The sequence below is a fragment of the Gopherus evgoodei genome, chromosome 3 (genome assembly GCF_007399415.2).
Source record: "Gopherus evgoodei ecotype Sinaloan lineage chromosome 3, rGopEvg1_v1.p, whole genome shotgun sequence".
Classification (NCBI taxonomy): Eukaryota; Metazoa; Chordata; order Testudines; family Testudinidae; genus Gopherus; species Gopherus evgoodei.
The window spans coordinates 101,226,183-101,249,910 of NC_044324.1; the positions used below are offsets into that span (position 1 = coordinate 101,226,183).

At 40.2% G+C, this 23,728-nt stretch overlaps 1 protein-coding gene across 7 annotated transcripts in view; it reads right to left on the bottom strand.

Annotated features, from left to right (window-relative positions):
• Positions 1–23,728, bottom strand: part of FAM184A (family with sequence similarity 184 member A) — a 186,664-nt gene that overhangs the window by 21,195 nt on the left and 141,741 nt on the right. For 5 of the 7 annotated variants that reach the window (XR_003999579.1, XM_030556202.1, XM_030556198.1 and 2 more), the window contains 5 exons: positions 22,288–22,500; positions 19,600–19,753; positions 8,665–8,792; positions 3,257–3,441; positions 2,641–2,787 (listed from right to left, as the gene is read on the bottom strand). Coding sequence is in view for 6 of the 7 variants with exons in the window: in XM_030556202.1 (XP_030412062.1) it covers positions 2,641–2,787; positions 3,257–3,441; positions 8,665–8,792; positions 19,600–19,753; positions 22,288–22,500 (827 nt within the window). In the remaining variant the exon portion in view is untranslated. The remainder of the gene's footprint in view (positions 1–2,640; positions 2,788–3,256; positions 3,442–8,664; positions 8,793–19,599; positions 19,754–22,287; positions 22,501–23,728) is intronic. The other 2 variants (XM_030556200.1, XM_030556201.1) reach the window with 1 other exon arrangement.

The following is a 23,728-nucleotide window of genomic DNA, read 5'->3' on the forward strand; positions in this document are numbered from 1 at the left end:
TTTGTTCTTTACAAATCCATGCTGGCTATTCCCTGTCACCTTACCACCTTCCACGTGTTTGCAGATGATTTCTTTAATTACTTGCTCCATTATCTTCCCTGGCACAGAAGTTAAACTAACTGGTCTGTAGTTTCCTGGGTTGTTTTTATTTCCCTTTTTATAGATGGGCACTATATTTGCCCTTTTCAAGTCTTCTGGAATCTCCCCTGTCTCCCATGATTTCCCAAAGATAATAGCTAGAGGCTCAGATACCTCCTCTATTAACTCCTTGAGTATTCTAGGATGCATTTCATCAGGCCCTGGTGACTTGCAGGCATCTAACTTTTCTAAGGGATTTTTTACTTGCTCTTTTTTTATTTTATCTTCTAAACCTACCCTCTTCCCGTAAGCATTCACTATATTAGACATTCCTTCAGGCTTCTCAGTGAAGACCGAAACAAAGAAGTCATTAAGCATCTCTGCCATTTCCAAGTCTCCCGTTACTGTTTCCCCCTTCTCACTGAGCAGTGGGCCTACCCTGTCCTTGGTCTTCCTCTTGCTTCTAATGTATTGATAAAAAGTCTTCTTGTTTCCCTTTATTCCCATAGCTAGTTTGAGCTCATTTTGTGCCTTTGCCTTTCTAATCTTGCCTCTGCATTCCTGTGTTATTTGCCTATATTCGTCCTTTGTAATCTGATCTAGTGTCCATTTTTTATATGACGCCTTTTTATTTTGTAGGTCAAGCAAGATCTCGTGGTTAAGCCATGGTGGTCTTTTGCCACATTTTCTCTCTTTCCTAACCATCAGAATAGCTTGCTTTTGGGCCCTAAATAGTGTCCCTTTGAAAAACTGCCAACTCTCCTCAGTTGTTTCTCCCCAGTCTTGATTCCCATGGGACCTTACCTATCAGCTCCCTGAGCTTACCAAAATTACATAATCTCTGACACACAGTGCTACCCAATTCCTCTCCACACCTTTATACTTTTCTTTCTGAAATAGATTCTCTGCTGTTGTTTGACTTAGATCATAAACCTCAAGTATAGGAAAACATATGCAATTGAGCCATACCAACCTGAAAGATGCTGAACACATATATGAGCAAAATATATTTAATTTTGAAATATTTAGGTTACAGCTTAAGATTCTTAATTGTCACTATTATAAATACTTACAAACAAGGAGTATACTATTTGCTGCTATTAATTTAGAAGGCTAATAGGGAGTTTGATCTTAATTTAATTGGAGTTTGTTACATATGAAGGAACAGTTTTTTAAATGTATTACACATAGTTAGAGGGTGTTCTTTGCCATGAAATCAGTTGCTCATTATTAATTAATTATCCACAATTATAAAAAGCTTTCTTTGCAAGTGCAATAAAAATATTTCTGAAGTTTGAGTTCTCTTCATTGAGGAGGTATGTGTTGAAACTGAGGATTACATTTGGAAATAAATTGCTCCCAAATACATTTCTGCTTCTGTGCAAAATGTAATAGGATATATTTTAATTAATATCTTTAATTAATAGTCTCAGTCTTCTGCATACTTAAAAGTATGTTATGGCTGAGATGTACCTTCAGTAAATAGGCATTATATCACTATTGTACACATAGGGAGGCCTCCATTCCTACAGTCCTTTTATGATGCTTCTGTAGCTGTGTAAAAGAACCCTTAGGGTATGTCTTCACTGCAATTAAACATCTGCAGCTGGCCTGACAGCTGGCTCAGGCTAAGGGACTGTTTAGTTGCTGTATAAATGTTTGGGATCTGGGACCCTCACCTCATAGGGTCGTATAGTGGTATAATTATACCAGTATAGTAAAGCCTGTAAATTTACCCATGTAGACAAGCCCTAAATTACTCCAGCATAAAGCTACCTTAAAGCCTCGCTCCCTAGTGATGAGATTTTCTGCTCTGTCTCTTAGAGACATAACACAAAATCTCACCCATAATTAGAGAGTGCAGGCTCTTCTGTTTTTCCTCCTTCCTTTGTATACACGAGTCACATGGCCTGAATATATATTAAGAGAGATATGGATATATTGTTTTAACTCTTGTAGAGAAATATTCTGTGTTGCTCAGAGAAATGGCTCCCTGCCTGGCCGAAGTTTTTAGAAAAAGTGTATGAGCTTCCTGTAGTGAAAGAAAAAGAAAAAAGTTTTCACCCATTTTTAAAAGGTCAGACAGAAATCTTCCTGTTCACGTGGAAATCTTTACTGGATTTTAATAAAAGCTAAACATAATTATTGAACAATATCTTACACTCATCTTTTACAATAGTCAATATTTTGGAAGTGAACATGATCTATGGTATTTATAGCTTGCTTTAAACAATTTTATTTTCTCACTTACGTACAGTAATGTACAGCAACAATATAATCTTTTAAATAACATGTTCCCTCCAATTTATTAAGAAGTATACCAATGTAATGTTGTCTTTTCTACCCGGTATCTTTGGGTCTGATTACACTCACAGAACTCCCACTGAAGTCAATGGGAATTTGGAGTGTATAAGGAATGCAGGATTAGGCCCCATATTTGGGCATGGTTTTTGCATATGTCTCTATCTCCAAGGATACTTGATAACTTACTGGATATCTTAATGAATCACTTTTCACTCAAAACTCAGCCACATATGATTTTTTTAATGTAATAAAACTTACGAAACTTGTAAAGCTGAATTAATTTCCTTGAGTAGCTCTTGGGTCTTATTAAAATCTGCGAGTATGCTTTGTTTCTCTCTGATGTGGTCTGCTGTCATGACATCCAACTCTTTCTCATGTTTCTTGCTTAAATCTTGCTCATGTATCCTGTTTAATTTATTTTTGGTTAAAAAAAAGTTATTCTAACATCAGTTTGCTTTATTCATCAAGATTTTCTGCCAGATTTGAAATGGCTTTTTGCACAACACCAAAACAACACTGTCAGCAGTTACGGAATCATCAAATCGTACTACTGACTTTTCTCCATGCTTCAAGCTTATTTCACTGAAAAATCATCTCCTTTAATGCTTTTTTTTTAAATAAACACAATGAGTTTTAAAAAACAGTTAAGAGGATTTTAATTAAAGTTAGCCAACATATGTTATTAAAATTACAGCTGAACCGTATAATAATATCTACTTATATTACCTCCTGGCAGAGGCTAAATGATATACAGTATCACATGACTAAATATCTAAACTAACAACCCACAGAGGGTCAAGTATCTCTGACAAATATTAGCAGTTAAGAGCAATAAATGGGAAAATATTGTAGTTTATAGTAGAAAAATTCATACCTAATCTGTTGGTTGGATTCACTGCGTATTCTGAGAACTTCTTTCCCCTTAAACTCCAGTTCCTTGGTTAGGGCACTTATATTCTCATGCAGAGTCAGAATCTCCTTGTCCAATTCAGATATATGATGGTCACGATGTTTGAGTTCATCCTGTAGATCTGATACTCGGCACAAAAATTCCTTCTCCTGATAAGCAAATATCAGGAACAAAGAGTACTTTAATATACTCCCATTTCAGATGCAAAATACTTGTCTCTAGAAGTTTAACACATACCTTACTTTTCCTTTTGTTTTAGATTTTTTTATATGCCATTTAATAGTGTTTAAGTATAGCGTATAAGTTTAAAAAGTCCTTATCAAAATCCCGATAAAGGAAACTGGAGATCAATAATGTTTTCTATTGTGTGAGGGTACTTGTGAGAGAATTCTATATATCAGCATGCTACAGGAGAGGAATCGCCTACAGTTAAGGTTATACAAACTGTTTCATTCTAAAAAATATATGTAGTTTTACTCTTTTTTGGCATGTTTGTTCTTAGCCTTGGAATTATTTATTTTTAATACAGTTCAAGAAAAAGCTCAGTGATTTTCAATGATGAGGAGAGTAAAAAACACACCTTTGTAATTATAAAAAACGTTTGCAATTTGTTTTGAACAGCTCTAGCATCTCAATGTGAAGTAGTAGAAATCTGGTATGTGGCATGGACATAGACCTTTGGTCTTTTAGTTAAGCAACCCAACAGCTGAAATTCTGTCTTTTTTTGCAACCCGTCCAGAGTCCAAATTCATGTGAGGGATGAAAAATCATAGGCCCGCATCCTTCTTGTCCTCAGCTATCTCTTTGCCCCACTGAGGGGACACTAACTACCTGCAGCAGTACCCTCTGGCCTGGCATCTCAGTCCTAATGCCAGACAGGTGCTGAGGAAATGCCTTGAGGACAGGGTTGGGGGGGGGGGGGGTTGAGAGCAAGCCCGCCCTGCACTCACCCTGCAGCAGAAGTCCCTGTCCCATGGGGCTGGGCCTAGCTTCCTGCTCCAGCCATTGTGACCTGGCTCACAGGGTCAAAGAATCACTCCTCCATCATGATGGGGACGGAAGCAGGGGCGTGCAAATTTGAGAGAGTGATGCCTTCCACATGATCAATGGAAGTACATATGGAATGAGTGAAGCCCTGATTCAGCATACTACCCTTACCTATTCAGAAAGGCACTTAAACTTACGTATTGGTAAATGAGAAAGTTAAGATTGCCTTAACAACATTAACTTCTTCTTCTTGTGTGCATGCATTATAATACAGTCTTTAATTACTATATTTTCTATAATATAGTTTTCTCATTCAGTACAAGGACTGGAAATTGAATGAGTTAATGTGCAAAGAATGAGACTGGCATCCTGCCCATTCTCTAAAGAAGTTAGACGATATGTGATATTTGAGGCATGGGACAACAAAGAACAATGATTGTAAAAATAAATATTGAACTGCCTCTTGCACTGAGCATTGTTCATCATGTACACTGAATGAGGCATGGGTCCTGCAGAGAAAAATAATATGCAATCATGTAATTAAAGACTGTACCATAAAGCATACATATGAGGGCAGAATTAAAGTTGACTCAGGACAACCTTAATATTCTTATTTACAGTTGTTCTTCAGGAGTCACCTCTGCGCACTCATATTTGTCGGATACCGTGTCCCTGGTCTTGAGCGGCAGAACTGTATTGAAAAGCAGTGTCCATCATGGGATGCACAAGGAATTTCATCTGACAGTGATGTTATCAGCCTATTGTATGTCCATAAGGGTATGCACCTCTGAACCACTTCTATTCCTTTCTCATACCGAAGAGTCCTGATATAATATTGAACTCTAAGGTAGAGGGGAAGACAGGAAGGTAGCATCAACACAGAGGTGACTCTCACAGAACAATAATTCCCATTACTTAACTTCTCTTTCTTCTTCAAGGGTCTTCATGCACTTTCACCTGTGAGAGATTAGCAAGCACTGAGTACATGAGGAGTTCTGAGCTAAATATGAACTCTAGCGTCGCTCTCTTGGGCGCCATTATTGCCATAGGGGGGATTGGAATTTGATGTTAAGTCCAAAGAATAGTGCCTGGTGAAAGTGTGCACTGAATTTGAAGTTGCTGCTTTGCACATCACTATCAAGGAAACCTGTCTAAGCTAGGCCACTGATGTTGAGGTGACTTTCGTGGAGCGGGTCTTTAAGTCAGTGTGTACTGGTTTCTTAGCTAAAATGAAACAATAATCTATTCATCTCCTATCTAGTGTAAGAGTCTCTGTTTCGTAATGGGGTCTTCCTAGAATCTTTCCCCATATGCTGCAACCCAGATGGATCGATATCATTCATGGCAGTTGAACATCTGTGACTCTGAAGAGATATGAAGATTTTATGAGCTTGAGAAAATGTAGCAAAAGCTAAAAATTAATGCGTCAGACACTCACTAGGTTCTGTTGCTGCCATGGGCACTTAGAGGGTATAGAGGGATGGTCACAGTGGCTCCACCCTATGTAAACTTGTATGGGAGCACGAGGAGGAACAGCATGCATATGTGGCCCTGATGGATACTGCTATTCAAAAGATTCCAATCTCAAGCACACGTGTATGTACAATGGGATCCACACCAACATATATTCAAAGAACACAAAATATGCTTTTATATCTGAACTGTTGTCGCACTCATTTTTAATTTTTCCTCACTAAGACGCACTACAGTGTAACATTTAATCATGTTTTTAAATTTAAGTGAGTAGTCCCATTGACTTTCATTAATTATGTGGACACCCCATAAAAATGCCTTCCTTTACATAGCAAATCCTAATGAGATTCAATGGGACTACTCACACGCATTCAAGTTAAGCACATGCTGAAGTGCTTTGCAGGACTCAATCTGGTAAGTAAATGGTTATGGCAAGGATTCTGGTCAGTTTGGAAAAAAATTGTTATTAACATTCATCTTGTTTTGCTGATCTTGGCTAGGTTTTCTCCATTTGCAGTTGTACAAGAATACAGCAATAAGCCACCATAAGGTTTGCATTAGGAGAATACCTTGGGAGTATTGTGAGGCACAAGGCTGAAGCCACCTAAGTAGTACACCATTATTCTACTACTGCATATCTTGCCATGTCTTATTGTTATTAAGAGTATGGCTCATTAATTTTTTAAAATTAACTCCCTCCTTCACCTCCATACACAGAGGTTTTATGCAAGTATTCCTTCCCCTATAAAAAAATAGTTCCAAGATGGAAGAGATGAGAAAATAGTATGGAAAAACTTATAAACTCTTTGCCTACAATTCTTAATATATTGATTGTTGCATTGTAATTATGAACTACTTTATTTTTAGTTTTAACTCAGAGTCTTCATTTTTTCCATTTGTCTACTCAGATAGATTCAGCTACTATCTTTACTCTAATGAATAAGAAATCTACCATTCCTCTCTTGATTTGTTTCAATGCACCTTGGCTTCAATCCTGGTCGGTGCTTTGACTTCAGTGGAACTATGCATGTGTTTAAATGCTCTGCTTGACTGGGGCCAGAGTGCTGAGCACCCTGAAGGATCAATCCTCCATCTTGTACTTCATCCTATACCTCTGACATCTCCTCCTGGGTGTCTCACCATCTCCTTAAATTAAATATGGTCAAACTATCTGTTCACCTTTCCTCCCAAGGCCTCCCATTCTCTTTTACTGTTGACAGCACTAACAGCATTTTTCCCTATTCTTCTGGCCTATAAAGTGGGAATCATCTCTAACTCTTTCTTCCTTGCCCTACGCATGAAAGCTCTGTCCTACACATGAAGGCTGCTTTCAGGTGAGAGAACTATGTCTTCCTATGTTTTTGACAAATAAGCCTGATTACAGCCTTTGGGTGCAACTGCTAAAAATAATTAAATAATAATTCTCTTCCCATTCCCAGGAGTCTGCTTTTTCTTTGAACAAGAAGTTGAGGCTGAACAGTCACTTTGGATTGCTAATACTGAAAAATCTGAACTGGGCTCCTAATTTATTTTTTTAATAGAAAGTGAAAGATGAAAGTGGCTGAATCATAAACTGCTGTTGAAAGGCACCTTGTCAACCAGTGGAATCCACAGCCCTGAATTGGGAACCTAGGCTTCCTAAATAATGCATGAGGAGAGACAGGCACCTAAGAATGGGATCCTAAAAAGCCAGCACACTGAGTGGGGGAGCCTCCTAAACTAACCAATGGGAGATGTTAAGGAGAGGGCCTGGCTTAAGTTCCACCCCTCAGAAGGACTTAGGTGCCTAACTCCAGGCCAAAGGGAGGTGTCTTTCTCCAATCAGGATTCACAGCTGTGGACCCTCTCCTGGGATTAGGTACCTAAGCTCTTTTTCACAAAAACTAGCAAAGGAGAAGGTGGGCCAGAGAGAGAGAGTGAAAATGACTCTGTATCCCAATGGTTAAGGATTCACCTGGGATGTGGGCGATCCTGGTCCATTCACCCTGCTTCAATTCATAATTATTTATACACAATAGAACAGATTCAACAGGAGAGACAGAGAGACTTGTCCCAGAATACCCCCTTGCTCTGTGGCTAGGGCACTGGCATGGTAGGTGAGGGATTCAAGTTTAAACCCTTATTTACATCAGGTAGAGGGGTAAATTCAATCTGGGACTCCCAACATTCTGGGTGACTACCCTAATCGCTGGGCTAAAAGTTATAATGAGCATAGCATCACTATCTCTGCCTCCTCCTCTGGCAATTTTGTATGGGTTTCAGTGTACTTTGAGAACACAACAGGATCAGGCTCCACAGGCAAGAGAGGCATGGCATTCCCTAGTCTGAGGAACCTGCTGGAGTTTAGGCACAAGATAGGTGCCCAGGCACCTAGAGTGAGATGGCTGTGCACATGCTCACTAGCAGAAATGTAGGCCCCTAGGGATTTTGAGTGTCTACAGAGTTAGGTGCCAGCTTAGTGGGAGTTTTTGGTTTTCCACGGCACCTAAATGTTGGATTTAGGCTCTTATGGCAACAGCAGCTCCACAAAAAACCAGTGTTTTAGCCTTGAAGTGTTGCTAAAAGACAAAATCTAGCAGATTAACTTTAACGGGAAATAACACTTTCCCCCTTCGAGTCCAGTCACTGTGCCCTCAAAATGGCTGGACAATTTTGAATCTGAAATTTATTTATAGACTTGAACTGGGAGCTACTGTAAAGACTCCCTGTTTGGTTTGTTGAGGGGGGCAGAGAGAAGAAAAAGAGGTAGCAGATTAGATAAACAGATGAAGGAGCACTGTCTTCAACTCTGACTGCCTTTCAAATATTAAAGTCCTCAATATGCATTTATAGTACAGTTATGTTCTCCAGTTAACACAAAAAAAATTCTAAATATGCAATTTTACATCCAGTTACCATTAATGCTTATTTACCTGTCGTCTGCTGAGTTCTATACTTCTTTCAAGTTCCATTTTAGCAGCTACCAATTCTTGTTGATGGTTGTGCTTTAGTTGGTCAATTGCTGCTGCATGTTGATGATTTAGCTCTGAGCGCAAAGAAGCTGGTTACCATGATTAAAAGGAAAAAAGTTTATTTTGTAAACATTATTGTTAATTAACATAATCAACTCTGATAAAATATTACTACTCACCTAATAAACAGAGAGATAGAAAATTACTTGTATAAATTAACATAAAATCTATGTTGAACATATCAAGCTGATTTTAGGTTTGCAACCCTACACCTTGAGCTGTCATCTATCTTCTATCTTAAGCAAAGTCAGACTTGTTCGATACTAGAAAACCCACATGCTGCAGGAAATTGTATTGGTGACTCAGTATGCTTGTTCTTAAAGTGTGTTCTAGTCTGAAAAATACTTATGTAAAAATGGGATCTTATACAACACATCTGCTCCCTGTGCACATTCAGAGTCATGTCTGTTTACCTGAGTGACAAACTACTTGCAAAACTGCCATGGAAGTTTACCAGTCTAGGCACAAAACCTACTTGTCTCTCTTTTACCATGACTGATAATGGAAAAAATCACCTCAGTTAATGACATTTTAATTGCACATTGAAAAAAAAAAAGTTCTTCAACCTCTTGAATAGGCAAGCAGAATTCTGTGCCTTTCTGTGACCTCCATGATTTCTGCAACAGCCAGTATGGCTGACCCCAGAGCTGCCCAAGTAGCTGGCCCTGGGGCCAGGTGCACCGGCCACTGCTCAAGCAGCCGCGGAGCCCACCAGAGCAGCCACCAGTGCGGCTGGCCCCAGGGACCACCTGAGCAGCAGTGGATGGGCGGTCCCCCGGCCAGCCACACCGGTGCTGCTGGAGCAGTCCCAGGGTCAGCTGCATCGACTGCTTCTCAGACAGCCCTCGGGCAGCTGAACCCAGGGACCACACGAGCAGAGGCCAGTGCGGGTGGCCTCGAGGACTGCCTGAGCAGTGGTCCCAGCGGTGGCAGGAGCAGCAGCAGGTGGGCAGCCCCGGGGACAGCCAGAACAGCCACTGCTCAGTGGTCCCCGGCAGCTGGTGCCGCTGGCCTCGGCGGCCCCACCAGAGCAGCAGACTTCCCCTCCCCCTGCCCAAAGCAGCACCCCACCCCCTGCCCCTCAGAGCAGAGTTCCCCCTCTCCTCTCCACTAGCTAAGATTTAGTCAGGGGTATATAGTACATGTCATGGACGGGTCACAGACAATGAATTTTTGTTTGTTGCTCGTGACCTGTCCTAGACTTTTACTAAATATACCCATGACTAAATTGTAGCCTTAATTATCACCAAGAATAAAGATTCTGGAGGTTAAATTACACCTTTGGTCACATCTGTGCAACCCCATCAACCTTCACTGAACTTACACAGATGTAATTGAGGGCATAATTTAAACACAATGAGCTGCAAGATGTTAATAAAGGCATAGTCTGAACTGCAGAATCCTCAAAACTAGTGATTGAGAATGATAAAGAAAAGAACACGAACTGACTTTCAGTGATGCAACTCCAAACTGGGATTTGAAAGTTAGAAAAAAATGTTTGAACTCTTCTATACTGAGCTTGCTTGAGCTGCACACCAGGACCAGATTAAAGAATTTTGGAGCTGTGATCTACAGAAATTGGGGGGAAACCTTCCTTAAACTAGACAGAGCATGTGATATGCAATGAGTAAATATGAAAACATCTTAATTTTATTATTAATATTAGATCAGAGAAGACTGAAAAAAATCTAATATGAAATATATTAATATTAATACATCTAGACTATTTAATTTAAATACACATGACAATTTGTTTGTTTAAGAAATCTAATACCCACTCTCTCTCTCTTTTTTTGTTCTGGGAAACATTTGCTAAATAGGCTAATCACAAGGAGGTATTTATGAAAAGTGACCTAGAAATTAACTTGACTGTGCCCAGCTGTCTCTCCTCATCTATAAGAGAAAGGGTTCCTGATGAAAATGGAATTGCTGGAGATGATACAGATCAGAAAAGAGCAAGTATACTAGCATACTGGATATCTGAGCCTCCTGAGCGAGACATACTTTTGTTGCTTTCTGAAAAAGAGGCAGGACTAAGGGAGTAACTTTACCAGTTCCTACAGGAAAAGGGCAACGAGTCTCTACTGGCTTTGGACACAAGTTTTATTCAAATCAATACAAATATGGGAACGACTGAGAAAGTGATTGTGGGATTGGCCTTCAACATCTGAGTAAGCAGGAAAGCTGGTTCTTTTTCCCCTGGGAAGAAATGAGGACTTGCCATGATGGCTCACTACTAAGATCCCAAAGAGGACACTGTGGCTCTGATGGCTCATGATACCAATACCAGCAAAGAGGAAGAACGTGCCAAGGACGAGCTGAACCCTGAAAAGTGACCCCCAAAAACGACCCCTCCCAGAATCCCCCCTATTCTTATGTGGCTCTGACCACCATGGCCATGATGGAAGTGGGGGCCAGACTGAAGCTGGTTGGAGCCCAAATACACTTGTCACCTCTGAGAAGCAGAAAAACCAGCAACTGCTCCCCCCACAAGCCTGACCCACTTCTTCCCCTCCCAGGTACCACTCCAAACCAGCCTGACCCTCCTCTTCCCCTCCCAGATGCCCTCTCTTCCCCTTCCAGATTCTCCTCTCCCATCAACCTGGTCCCCCTGGCCCATAAGCCCCTACACCCACTCTCTCCCTGCCCCGTTCATTGCAACTGGCAATGCAGCATTAAAACTGGCCAGGCCAGTTAGGAACTGGACTTGCTGAAGATCATTGAGATACAGTACACATGAAATCTTAGGTTTGTATTTGGGCAGAAAGCCCAAGCTGACTACACTGTATTTTCAGCACACTAGCTGGAGCAGAGTTAGTGCATGTCTGTCGACTTGAGCTGGGAAGCACACCGGCAACTGCAGTGTTGAGGTATCCTGAGTGACAGCTCTAACGGGATGTATGCTAAACTCTTATAAATATTGGGTAAGGGTGAAATCCTATTTTTCAGCCACCTCACTTGCCTTTCCATTTGTGAGTCCTTCTATTTTGAAGAAAGCTAATTTTGTACCGCCCTAGCCTCCACTGTATGGAATTTGGATTTAATTTTCAACTCAGATTTGTCATTCAATCTGAAGTTGATTTTACTGCTAAGACATGTGTCAACTTCATTTATTAAACATTTTGAGACCCTGTGGTTAATAGCTGACACAACAAGCTCTAGTGCATGCTTTGGTGCTTTTCCTGCTTGATTACTATAATGGCATCCTTGCTGGTATCAACTTTCATCTAGCCTATATAAACTACCATTTGTCAGCAAGTATGAGATTCATTTGATCTTTTGCTGTTCACATTTTTGCCATTTAGATCTTCATCCAATGCCCACTGAAGTAAATGGCAATCTTTCCATTTGCTTCAGTAGGCTTTGGATTAGGCCCTTAAGGTAAGTCTACAATGCAAATGAAAAGTGTGATTCCCAGCATGGACAGGGTCAGCCCACAACATTTTGGCACCTGAGGCAGGGAGCTCAAATGATGCCCCCATGCCTCATCACTTGGGCCAAAACTTTTAAAAGGTCTCAATTCTGCCTTCTTCCTGTTCTACTCCTCTAATGGTACTGCTCTGCTACCTACCCCAATAAAGGAGAGCTAACAACTTAAAATGCCTTGTTCAAAATTTTTAAGTAACACTGACATTATTTTTAGTATGACACTATTTTTAAAATGCCTTGTTCAAAAATTTTAAGTAACACCCTGACATCATCATCAAAGAGGCTGATAAAGGAGGTGCTGTTGTCATCATGAACAGGTCTGACTACCAAAAGGAGGCTGCCAGACAACTCTCCAATACCAAATTCTACAGGCCACTTCCCTCAGATCCCACTGAGGAATACACTAAGAAACTGCACCATCTACTAAGGACATTCCCTACACTAATTCCGGAACAAATCAACATACCCTTAGAGCCCGAACCAGGGTTATTCTATCTACTACCCAAGATCCACAAACCCGGAAATCCTGGATGCCCCATCATCTCGGGCATTGGCACTCTCACTGAAGGACTGTCTGGATATGTGGACTCTCTACTCAGACCCTATGCCACCAGCACTCCCAGCTACCTCCGTGACACCACTGATTTCCTGAGGAAACTACAATGCATTGGTGACCTTCCAGAAAACACCATCCTAGCCACCATGGATGTAGAGGCTCTCTACACAAACATCCCACACACAGATGAAATACAAGCTGTCAGGAACAGTATCCCTGATGATGCCACAGCACAACTGGTTGCTGAGCTCTGTGCCTTTATTCTCACACACAACTATTTCAAATTTGATGACAATATATATCTCCAGATCAGCGGCACCGCAATGGGCACCCACATGGCCCCACAATATGCCAATATTTTTATGGCCGACCTGGAACAACGCTTCCTCAGCTCTCATCCACTCATGTTCCCTCCTCTACCTATGTTACATTGATGACATCTTCATCATCTGAACCCATGGGAAGGAGACTCTGGAAAAATTTCACCACGATTTCAACAGCTTCCACCCTATCATCAACCTCAGCCTAGACCAATCTACACGGGAGGTCCACTTCCTAGACACCACGGTGCAAATAAGTGATGGTCACATTAACACCACCCTATATCGAAAACCTACCGACCGCTATACCTACCTTCATGCCTCCAGCTTCCATCCTGGGCACATCACACGATCCATTGTCTACAGCCAAGCACTGAGGTGCAACCGCATCTGCTTTAACTCCTCAGACAGAGACCAATACCTACAAAATCTCCACCAAGCATTCTCAAAACTACAATACCCGCACGAGGAAATAAGGAAACAGATCAACAGAGCCAGACGTGTACCCAGAAGCCTCCTACTGCAAGACAAACCCAAGAAAGAAACCATCACATACAGTCCCCAGCTAAAACCCCTCCAACGCATCATCAGGGATCTACAACCCATCCTGGACAATGATCCCACATTTTCACAGGCCTTGGGTGGCAGGCCAGTCCTTGCCCACAGACAACCTGCCAATCTGAAACATATTCTCACCAGTAACTGCACACCACACCATAGTAACTCTAGCTCAGGAACCAATCCATGCAACAAACCTCGATGCCAACTCTGCCCACATATCTACACCAGCGACACCTTCACAGGACCTAACTAGATCAGCCACACCATCACTGGTTCATTCACCTGCACGTCCACCAATGTAATCTACGCCACCATATGCCAGCAATGCCCCTCTGCTATGTACATGGGCCAAACTGGACAGTCTCTACAGAAAAGGATAAATGGACACAAATCAGATATCAGGAATGGCAATATACAAAAACCTGTAGGAGAACACTTCAACCTCCCTGGCCACACTATAGCAGACATTAAGGTGGCCATCCTGCAGCAAAAAAACTTCAGGACCAGACTTCAAAGAAAAACTGATAAGCTGCAGCTCATCTGCAAATTTGACACCATCAGCTCAGGATTAAACAAAGACTGTGAATGGCTTGCCAACTACAGAACCAGTTTCTCCTCCCTTGGTTTTCACACCTCAACTGCTAGAACAGGGCCTTATCCTCCCTGATTGAACTAACCTCATTATCTCTAGCTTGCTTGCATATATATACCTGCCCCTGGAAATTTCCACTACATGCATCTGACGAAGTGGGTATTCACCCACGAAAGCTCATGCTCCAAAACGTCTGTTAGTCTATAAGGTGCCACAGGATTCTTTGCTGCTTTTACTTAACTTTCAAACGCCTGAACAGCAAATGTAACTTTTCTTGTCTGCATAGTAAACGCTGGCATTTTTATCTGTTTGAATAATCAAAGTCGTGCTTTCTGTGCCTTCCTGATCTGAATTGCTCCCTGCTGAAGGTCCACAGTCTGGGTCAGCTCATGCTCTGTTGAGATGGCTGCAAGGCTGACCAGCCTCTCATGTGTCGTTGTGGAGTGTAGATGTGTTTTTATTAACTTCAGAAGCTGTGTTCTCCACTGGCAACGGTTACAAGAAGTGTTAGAGTACACGCAGAGCAACAAAAGCATTTGGAAAGGAGTGGTCATCTTATTTGTGCACATATATTCCAGAACAGCCTTTGGAGTTGATCCTGCTGAAATGTACCTTGAAAGGGCTTTCAGTTCATCACCTAAATCACTCGCATCAATACTGCACGTCAGCATGTGTCAGCACTGTCTCTAGTGCCCTGCAATGCTGGTATAGGTCTTCTTCAGGTATAGTGAGGAGTTTTAGAATATCATACAACATCCCAAATATACTGCTGTGTTCCTTGAGCTACATGAAACATTCTTCAACTCACTGTATTGCACAATCTAGCACCTAGTTAAAGAATTCAACTTTGAATTGCTGTTAGGGGTCTCTTATGGGATTATCCTGTGCCTCGTAACCAAAATGTCTTCTTTGGTGACTCTTGTATTCTTGAATGGGTGGGAAAATAGCTTCAGTGTGAAGTTCCTCTGCCAATTTCTCTGCACTCTTCAGAAAGTTTTGAAATCCCACATCTGACTGGTAAAACTGTAAGTATGACTTTGCTTTCTCCAGTTGTTCCATTGCTCCAGATATATCAAAGTCAATGCTTTGGAGTCTCTTGCTTGCAACATTTAATTTCAAACAGTATGTCATGCCACAACACCATAGGGTGACCAAACAGCAAGTATGAAAAATCAGGACGGGGGCGGGGGGTAATAGGCACTTATATAAGACAAAGCCCCCAAAAATCGGACATCTGGTCATCCTACAACACTAAGCTACACAGAAATTTGAAGTTATGTATGTTTCTGGTGATTCTATTTCTCTCTGCCACTGTTCTCCCACAAACAGTTCCTGTCATAGCATTATCCTTCATAATGGCAACTGTGGCATCATCTATCTTCCCAAATTGGTGTCTGATAAGCTTTATCACCTCCACTCGACTTTCCCATCGTGTGGACTCACTGGTTTCAGTGTCGGAGAGAATGTTCCCAGATGTTGCTTCAAAATTTGCCATTGATGAGTTGATGCAGAGAAAAATACATAGATGCTTTGAATTACATTAAAAAATTCATCAGCCTCACTAGAAGCTGATGCTGCATCACAGACCACCAAGTTCAATGAATGAGAACTGCTCAAGGGCTTAACTCTTGGATCTGTGTCTGCACTCCTCTGTTCTTTCCTCTCATGTTGGCACCATTATCGTAGCCCTGAACTCTCATGTCAGCTATCACAATTCAGTATCTTCCAGCTTTTTAAGAAGCACATTTGTCATACCAGCTCCTGTAGTATCATCAATGTCAATACATTCTAGAAAATGCTGTCTGACAGTCACTATTGAGGGAAGTTTTCACTAGGTTCTGTTGTTGTTACAAAACACACCATTAAAGCCATTTGTTCCGTATGGCTGATGTCAGGTGTACAGTCCAGAATAACAGAGTAATATCTTGCTGACTTCAGATCTGCCACAATTTTCTGTTTGACTATTGTTGCCAGTAACTGTATGATCTCATTCTGAATTGGTTTTTCAAGGTAGTGGTGTGTGTACATTTCTTGGGTTGTGACTTTTCTTAGATGCTTCTGGAGTACAGCATCAAACTCAGCCATCAGCTCCACAGTTTTAAGGCAGTTTTCATTGTTTGGCACATACAGCTGATCTGAAGTGCCAAGCAGTACTAGGTTTTGGGTAGCAAACATTCTCACAATGGCAATGAGCCTTTTCAGAACATTTTGCCAGTAAAGAGACTCTGATGCAATTTTCTCTTGATGCTGATCATCTCTGGTGGCCTTTAACCTTAGTCTCATCTCAAGCTCTTTCCACCTATGGAATGCTCTCTGGTGGTTTGCTGTCTTCTCATGGCATGCCAGATTTCTAGCCCAATTTTTCCAGTCCTTTGTTCCTGTAGAACCCAATGTGGCTGGAACATTAGACTGGAAGAGTTTTCAACAAAAACAGCATGTAGCATTCTGGGTTTTTGAGTACATAAGCCATGGCCTCTCCACTTTGTCACCATCGGGGATCACATCACACCAGTAATGCGTTGGATGGAAACTTCTATTTCCATCGTCTTTGGGGAACATGAAGTTTTCACTTGCTGTGGCCCATGCAGTACAAGGAAGTCCCTCAGGCTACTGCTCAAGTGGGTCCATTGTCCTGGATCATCTAGACTAAAAGAACTAAACTCAGCAGCAGCTGTTTCTTGTGCCTCCATCACATTCTTCTCTGATCTACACTCTTCTTCAGGAATGTGCATGGTTACATCCATTTGAGATGGAGATATGGATGCTGCAGTAGCTGCCAGGTCACCTGCACTCTGACTAACTGGAAGATCAGGCATCCCCTCACCACTCACATCCTCACTGGGGCAAGAAGGCTCATGGTGAACATTTGTGTCTATGTATCTCAGGAGAGCTCCTTCCTGCTTAGATAGAAAAAGCTTCCTTTGCTTTCTTTCTTTTCTGAGTGCTGCCCCAGAGGGGGTTTTCTTCTTTCACTAATGACTGCTGTTCTGTGCCAGCTGTAGTGGCTCTCTGCACTCAGTTGAAGGGGACAAATAAGGAGGGTGGTAGTAGGGCCTGAGTGAGGGAAGATATAAGTATCTTAACGGCCTAACTGTCTTCTACTATTTCAGCTGACTGCCTGTTCTCCTCAAGTGGGTTCAGGGAAGCAGCAGGAAAGAGGAAGTTCCCTGAGAAGCTGGTGTTAATCAGTCCAGGCTCTTGGGGGTGCTAGAGAGGTACATAAGAGGCTCCTCCTCCTCTCTCTCCCTGTAGCTCCTGCTGCTTTCTGTTATTCCCTCCAACCTTTTCTCCTCCCTGCCTGTTATGTCTCTTGTGCCTTCCTATCTTCAGCACAGCACTCTACCATCTCTGTGCATCTAGAGCAGAGAGAATACATATGCACCAGCAGCAGACACAATTTTCTACACTCTGGGTCCTAGTGGTGCCCCCCCACAGTCTGCACCTGCGGCGGCTGCCTCAGTTCGCCTCTGTCTACCCACAAGTCTGTATACCCATGCTGGTAATGTATCACCAAAGATAAAAGTTGTGTGTGTGTGTGTGGATGGGAGAGGGTTTTGGGCTAAAAGTTAAAGTTTAGGTTAACTCTGCAATGAAGACATACCCTAAATGGCAGTTGATCTATTCAGATTATACAGTATTTAATCCCTATCAGACAAGGTTGACCATCTGCATTAGGAGCTTCTTTTGTGCTTAATCTATCTCGGCCAGAGAACTCAGGAAACTTTAAATCTATTTTTGGGACCCTCAAATCCGAAAAACAGAATTTATCTAATTCAAATTCTTGGATTCTGCTAAGATAATATTTTATTGTTCTTTTGATATGTAGCAATAGTGCTGATTCTCTATCTTGTTAAAAAAGAGGGCCAAAAAAAGGACAGAAAATCTGATTTTACATGAAAGAAGGTGCAGTACATAAAAACATGTGTTTATAGATGACAGTACAGATTCAAAGATTCTAAGGACAGAAGGAACCACTGAGATCATCTAGTCCAATCCCTTGTATGACACAGGCCAAAGAACTTCCCCAAATAATTCCTATTTGGACTAGAACATATCTTTTAGAAAAACATTCAATATTGATTTAAAAATTGCCAGTGATGGAGAACTCTCCACAACCCTTGGTAAATTGTTCCAATAATTAATTATCTTACCTGTTAAAACTGTATGCCTATTTCCAGTCTGAATTTGTCTAGCTCCAGTCAATGGATCTTGTTATACCTTTGTCTGCTAGACTGAAGAACCTATTATCAAATTGCTATACTACCAAATTTGTGTACGGCACTTACAGACTGTGATCACATCATCCCTTACCCTTCTCTTTACTAAGGAAAGCTCCTTCAGTCTATCACTATAAGGCATGTTTTCCAATCCTTTAATCTTGTGGCTCTTCTCTGAATTCTCTCCAATTTACCAATATCCCTCTTCTAAAAGGGCTGATGAGAAAAAAACAGTTCACTGACCTATCTAGTTTAAACAATAGCAGACAAAACCAGAACTTTAATATTCACAGATTCAGAGTGAGGTTCATGGCTCTGAGGTCAGTTTAAACTCTAGGTCAAGTCAGTTTTTCAAGGGAACCTTAAAAGAACGTAGAGAGCCTACTCGTTAGTGATGTGATGCAGTTACAAATTCCTTGATCGCAGCTTTTTGCAATACTTTTTAAAGTATGTCCATACTAGAGGTGAACGGTATTAACTTAGCTCAAGGAGACATACCCACACTAGTTCCGACCGAGCTATTGTACTAAAAATAGAAGTGGGGCTGCACTGATTCAAGTGGTGGGATGGGCTAGCTAACCCAAGTACACATCTAGCATCTTAGACACGATTGTACTCAGGGTAGCTAGTCCCTCATGCTGCTCAGGCTGCAGCAGTTACACTTCTATTTTTAGCCTGCTAGCTTGATCAGAGCTAGCACAAATATGACTCCTTGAGCTGGAATTTACACCTTAGTGTCTTCATTTTTACCACTGTTACATGTATATGCTGAAATTGTTCTAGTTGTTCTATTTCACTGGTACTTTCTGAAACTTTCTCTATCATGAAATTCTGGTTGCTGACACATTCTAGAATACTTAATACTGGGATTTTCCAAAGGCTCAGCTGATCTACCTGCTCTCATAGAAATCAAACTCCTGTTGATTTCAGTACAAGCTGTTAGGTCAATGCTGAGTGCTTTTGAAAATCCCACTCTACAACTTTATATTTATTTAAATTATTTACCTTCTTTATTCATATCATCCTTAGTTTTATACTATTTTTCACTTATAGTGCTATGAAGTTTGTAGAAAGTGCTTTATGATGTCTACAGTTATATTAATTATGCAAATGGTAATCATTTCTTCTGATGCAATTTACACTAGCTTGAAAATAGTATACCTAGCATAGCTTTCCCTTCATCTTCCAACTCAAATCGAAGAGTTTGAAGTTCCTGTTCCATTTCCAATTTGAAACCTTCCATAGCTTGTTTGTGTGCTTCTTTCAGTGTCTGAAGTTCTTCTGAATGCTTTTGTTGTAAATGCTCTTCTAGTTCCTATGAAATCCAAAAGGAGAAGAACTTTTTTACACAAACTAAAACAATGCATAAAATATTTAACAATGAATTAACAGGAAGGATTTTTTTTAAATGACAGAAATGCATGTATCATTAAAAATACCTCCATTTATCATTTAAAAAGCCAATGACAGACTCAAGCCATCATTAAAAATGTAATCTTTATTCCACTTCCCCAAATTAAAGTGCCACAGAGGTCTTCTTTCTTATTCTTTCCCATAGCTGGTGATTACCAGTACTTTTGAGTATAAAGTATAAGGACCATAACCTACTCACAATTTGTGCATGGAACAAGGGCAGGGTACAAGCACCATGTACACCCAAAGTTTAAGTTTCTAAAATTTATTGTTCAGGTGGTTTTGATCGAGGTTGAACAAAAATCACACAAATCATTTCTGAGCTTACAGTGGGTAAAAGAAAAAATGCTTTATCACCTTTTAAATACTATGAAAAATATCATTCCCAGGTTGAGGACATAGATGCATATTTTCAGTTCTGAAAATTCTTTTCAAAATCACAAAATGTCTAGATCAGGGGCTCTCAAACTGGGGGTCGTGAAGTTATGACATGGGGGGGTTGTGAGCGGTCGGCCTTCACTCCAAACCCCGCTTTACATCCAGCATTTATAATGGGGTTAAATATATTAAAAAGTGTTTTTTAATTTATAAGGGGAGTCGCACTCAGAGGCTTGCTACGTGAAAGGGGTCACCAGTACAAAAGTTTGAGAACTTCTGGTCTAGATTCTGCCATCTTTTCTCAAATTAGGAAGCACTCTACTGTACAGATTATCCCACTGAAATGAACAGCACTACATGTAAAGTTAGGTACTACTCTAGAACCTCAGTTACGATCACCTTGGGAATGGAAGATGCTCGTAACTCTGAAATGTTTGTAACTTTGAACAAAACATTACAGTTGTTCTTTCAAAAGTTTACAACTGAACATTGACTTAATACAGCATTGAAACTTTACTATGCAGAAGAAAAATGCTGCTTTCCCTTTTATTTTTGTAGTTTACATTTAACACAGTACTGTACTGTATTTGCTTCTTTTTTTTTTTGGTGTCTGCTGCTGCCTGATTGTGTACTTCCAGTTCCAAATGAGGTGTGTGGTTGACTGGTCTGTTAGTAAGTCTGGTGTTCATAACTTCTACTGTACTCAATTTGAGCAAGGGTGTCAGAATAGGCTTAAAAGGATTTTTAACAGAAGTAATGTTACAACTTTCAGCTCTGATCTTACTTAACATTGCTTATGAGAGGAAGCCTGATCTCACATGGAGCACCAACAAAGTAAATGGGGCTCTAAGCAGTAATGGTATGCCCGTGCACAAACACTGCAGGTTCAGAGCCTTAGATAGTAGACAAAATTAAGAAACATATGATGTACACAAGTGTGAAGAAACAAATTTCAAAAGGACTCTAGCAAATTCTGAGAAGTGGTGTGAGAAGTTTTTTCATAAGAACAGCCATATTGGGTCAGACCAAAGGTCGATCTAGCCCATTATCCTGTCTTCTGACAGTGGCCAATGCCAGATGCCCCAGAGGGAATGAACAGAAAAGGTAAACATCAGGTGATCCATTGCCTGTTGCCTATTCTCAGCTACTGGCAAAGAGAGGCTAAGGACACCATCCCTGCCAATCCTGGATAATAGCCATTGATGGACCCATCCTCCGTGAATTTATCTAGTTCTTTTTTGAACCTTCTTATAGTCTTGAACTTCACATCATCCTCTGGCAATGAGTTCCACAGATTGACTATCCATTGTGTGAAAAAATACTTCCTTTTGTGTGTTTTAAACCTGCTGCCTATTAATTTCATTTGGTAACCCCTAGTTCTCATGTTATGAGGAGTAAATAACACTTCCTTATCTACTTTCTCTACACCAATCATGATTTTATAGACCTCTATCATATCCCCCCTTTGTTGTCTCTTTTCCAAGCTGAAAAGTCCCAGTCTTATTAATTGCTCCTCATATGGAAATCATTCTATACCCCTAATAATTTTTGTTGCCTTTTTCTGAACCTTTTACAACTCCAATATATATCTTTTTTGAGATGGTGACCACAAATCAGAAATATAATGTAACAAATTAAAACAAGAGCTACACTGGACGTCCTGGAAAGAACAAAGAAAGTTATTACATATAATAACATGAACTATAGTGTAGTAGGAACTTTAAAAAAAACACCTCAGAATCAGATTATTGGACAAAAATATGTAGGTGGTATTGATAATGATTAAATATACTAACATGATGCCAGAAGACAGAGCAGGGTGCTAAATTTCTACTAGGTAATGGTTATATTATAAAGGATGTTATTCAATTTGCCTGCATAATATTCTACTGTAGTAACCATATTACTAATGTAAGTTACATCTCCTGAAAAGAGAAATAAGAAATAATGCAAAGAATTTTCTTTACTAATTCTCTCAGTGTTTTGTACATTGGTATGTTTAATCATGTTTCCGTGGTGTACCCTATACACTTGTCTGAAATATCCAGATGAACATGCCTTTTGTTCTTGTTCTTTTGTCTGTTCCATGTTCTGAAATGCAAGTATATGTGCTTCTTTCAGGGATTCATGCCTTTGCTGATGCTCTTCTTCCAGTTCCTCGAGCTCCTGGGTAAGCCTTTGTCGCTCCTGACTAAACTGTGCCTGTAGCTGTTGCAAGGAGCTCTGAGACTGCGAAAGCTGCATCTCCAGATTCTGTTTCAGCAAGGAGATCTAATCCACAGAATAGCAAACATCAGTAAATCATAAATACAAATGTCAAATCAGGAAAAAAAGCTTTCAAAAGAAGTACATATTTCATATGAACTTTAGATATGAAATTTCTAGAACATACTTCTGAACAACATCACATTTTTTAATATTAAATTCAGATAACATATCTACTGATTATAACCAAATATCATGGAACTATCCAGAACATAAAACATAAGACAGAAGCAGTAACTTATAACTAGTGAATTGTGTTATATAGTTTAACTCAGAAGGACAAGAATTAGAGTAAGGAGATTTTGTGAGGGCTCTCACCTCAAAATACATCCTTAAAACATCACTAATTATAAGGTATTTGATGTTTCATAAATGAACTAAGTGTTACCAAAATGCTCTTCCAAATCTTTAATAAAGAAAAAATTAAAATTACACTATCAAGGTCTGAGGTCCAACGCTGGATATATTAAAATTAGTAAATTCTGTGGAGAAGTTCATTAAGGTTATGTAGGGAAAATCCTGACTGGCAAAAGAAATGGATTAGAAGACCTAGAAATGTAAATCTTTTCCATCTCTAATTTCTATGGTCCTAAATTATAGGCAATTGTCTGTTTTTAAAAATGTAGCACTCTACTGCAACTAAGTTAAAATATCTCACTACTTTTGTTAGATCTATAAAATTAGAATATTTTGTGGTTCTTCTGCTGCCTCTTAATTATTTACACCACAGCAAGTAAACTAACAAATGTATATTTTTTTTCCGTAAACTTGTTGACATGAACAATGATGTTAGTGAACAGACAGACATATCTGAGTATAATATGATTTCCTTTAGTCCATGAGGGAGCTCCATGATCCTTTATCTCAACTGTAAATTTATACTCCAATTTTAATGTCCAATGGCTTAGCTATCATCCTCCCAGACAAAGAAGACTGGACTGACGGGATTCCATTTGGATCCAAATAAAACAACTCCTTAATTGGACAGAAGGGTTGCTAACAAAGCACCCTCAGCACCTGCCATCTTGGGGAATAAGAATAAACTGAAAGTTTGTTACAAAAATGAATTTTGCTCCATTGATCACGCAGAAGGAAAAAATACAACTGCCAAATGGCAAAGTATTTAAATCAGTATAGAAAAAAATATTTCTAAGCCTCAGAGGGCATCACATAAAACTGATGAAAAAACCGATAGTGTAATTTAATTGTGCACATGCCAAAATTAATTATGAAA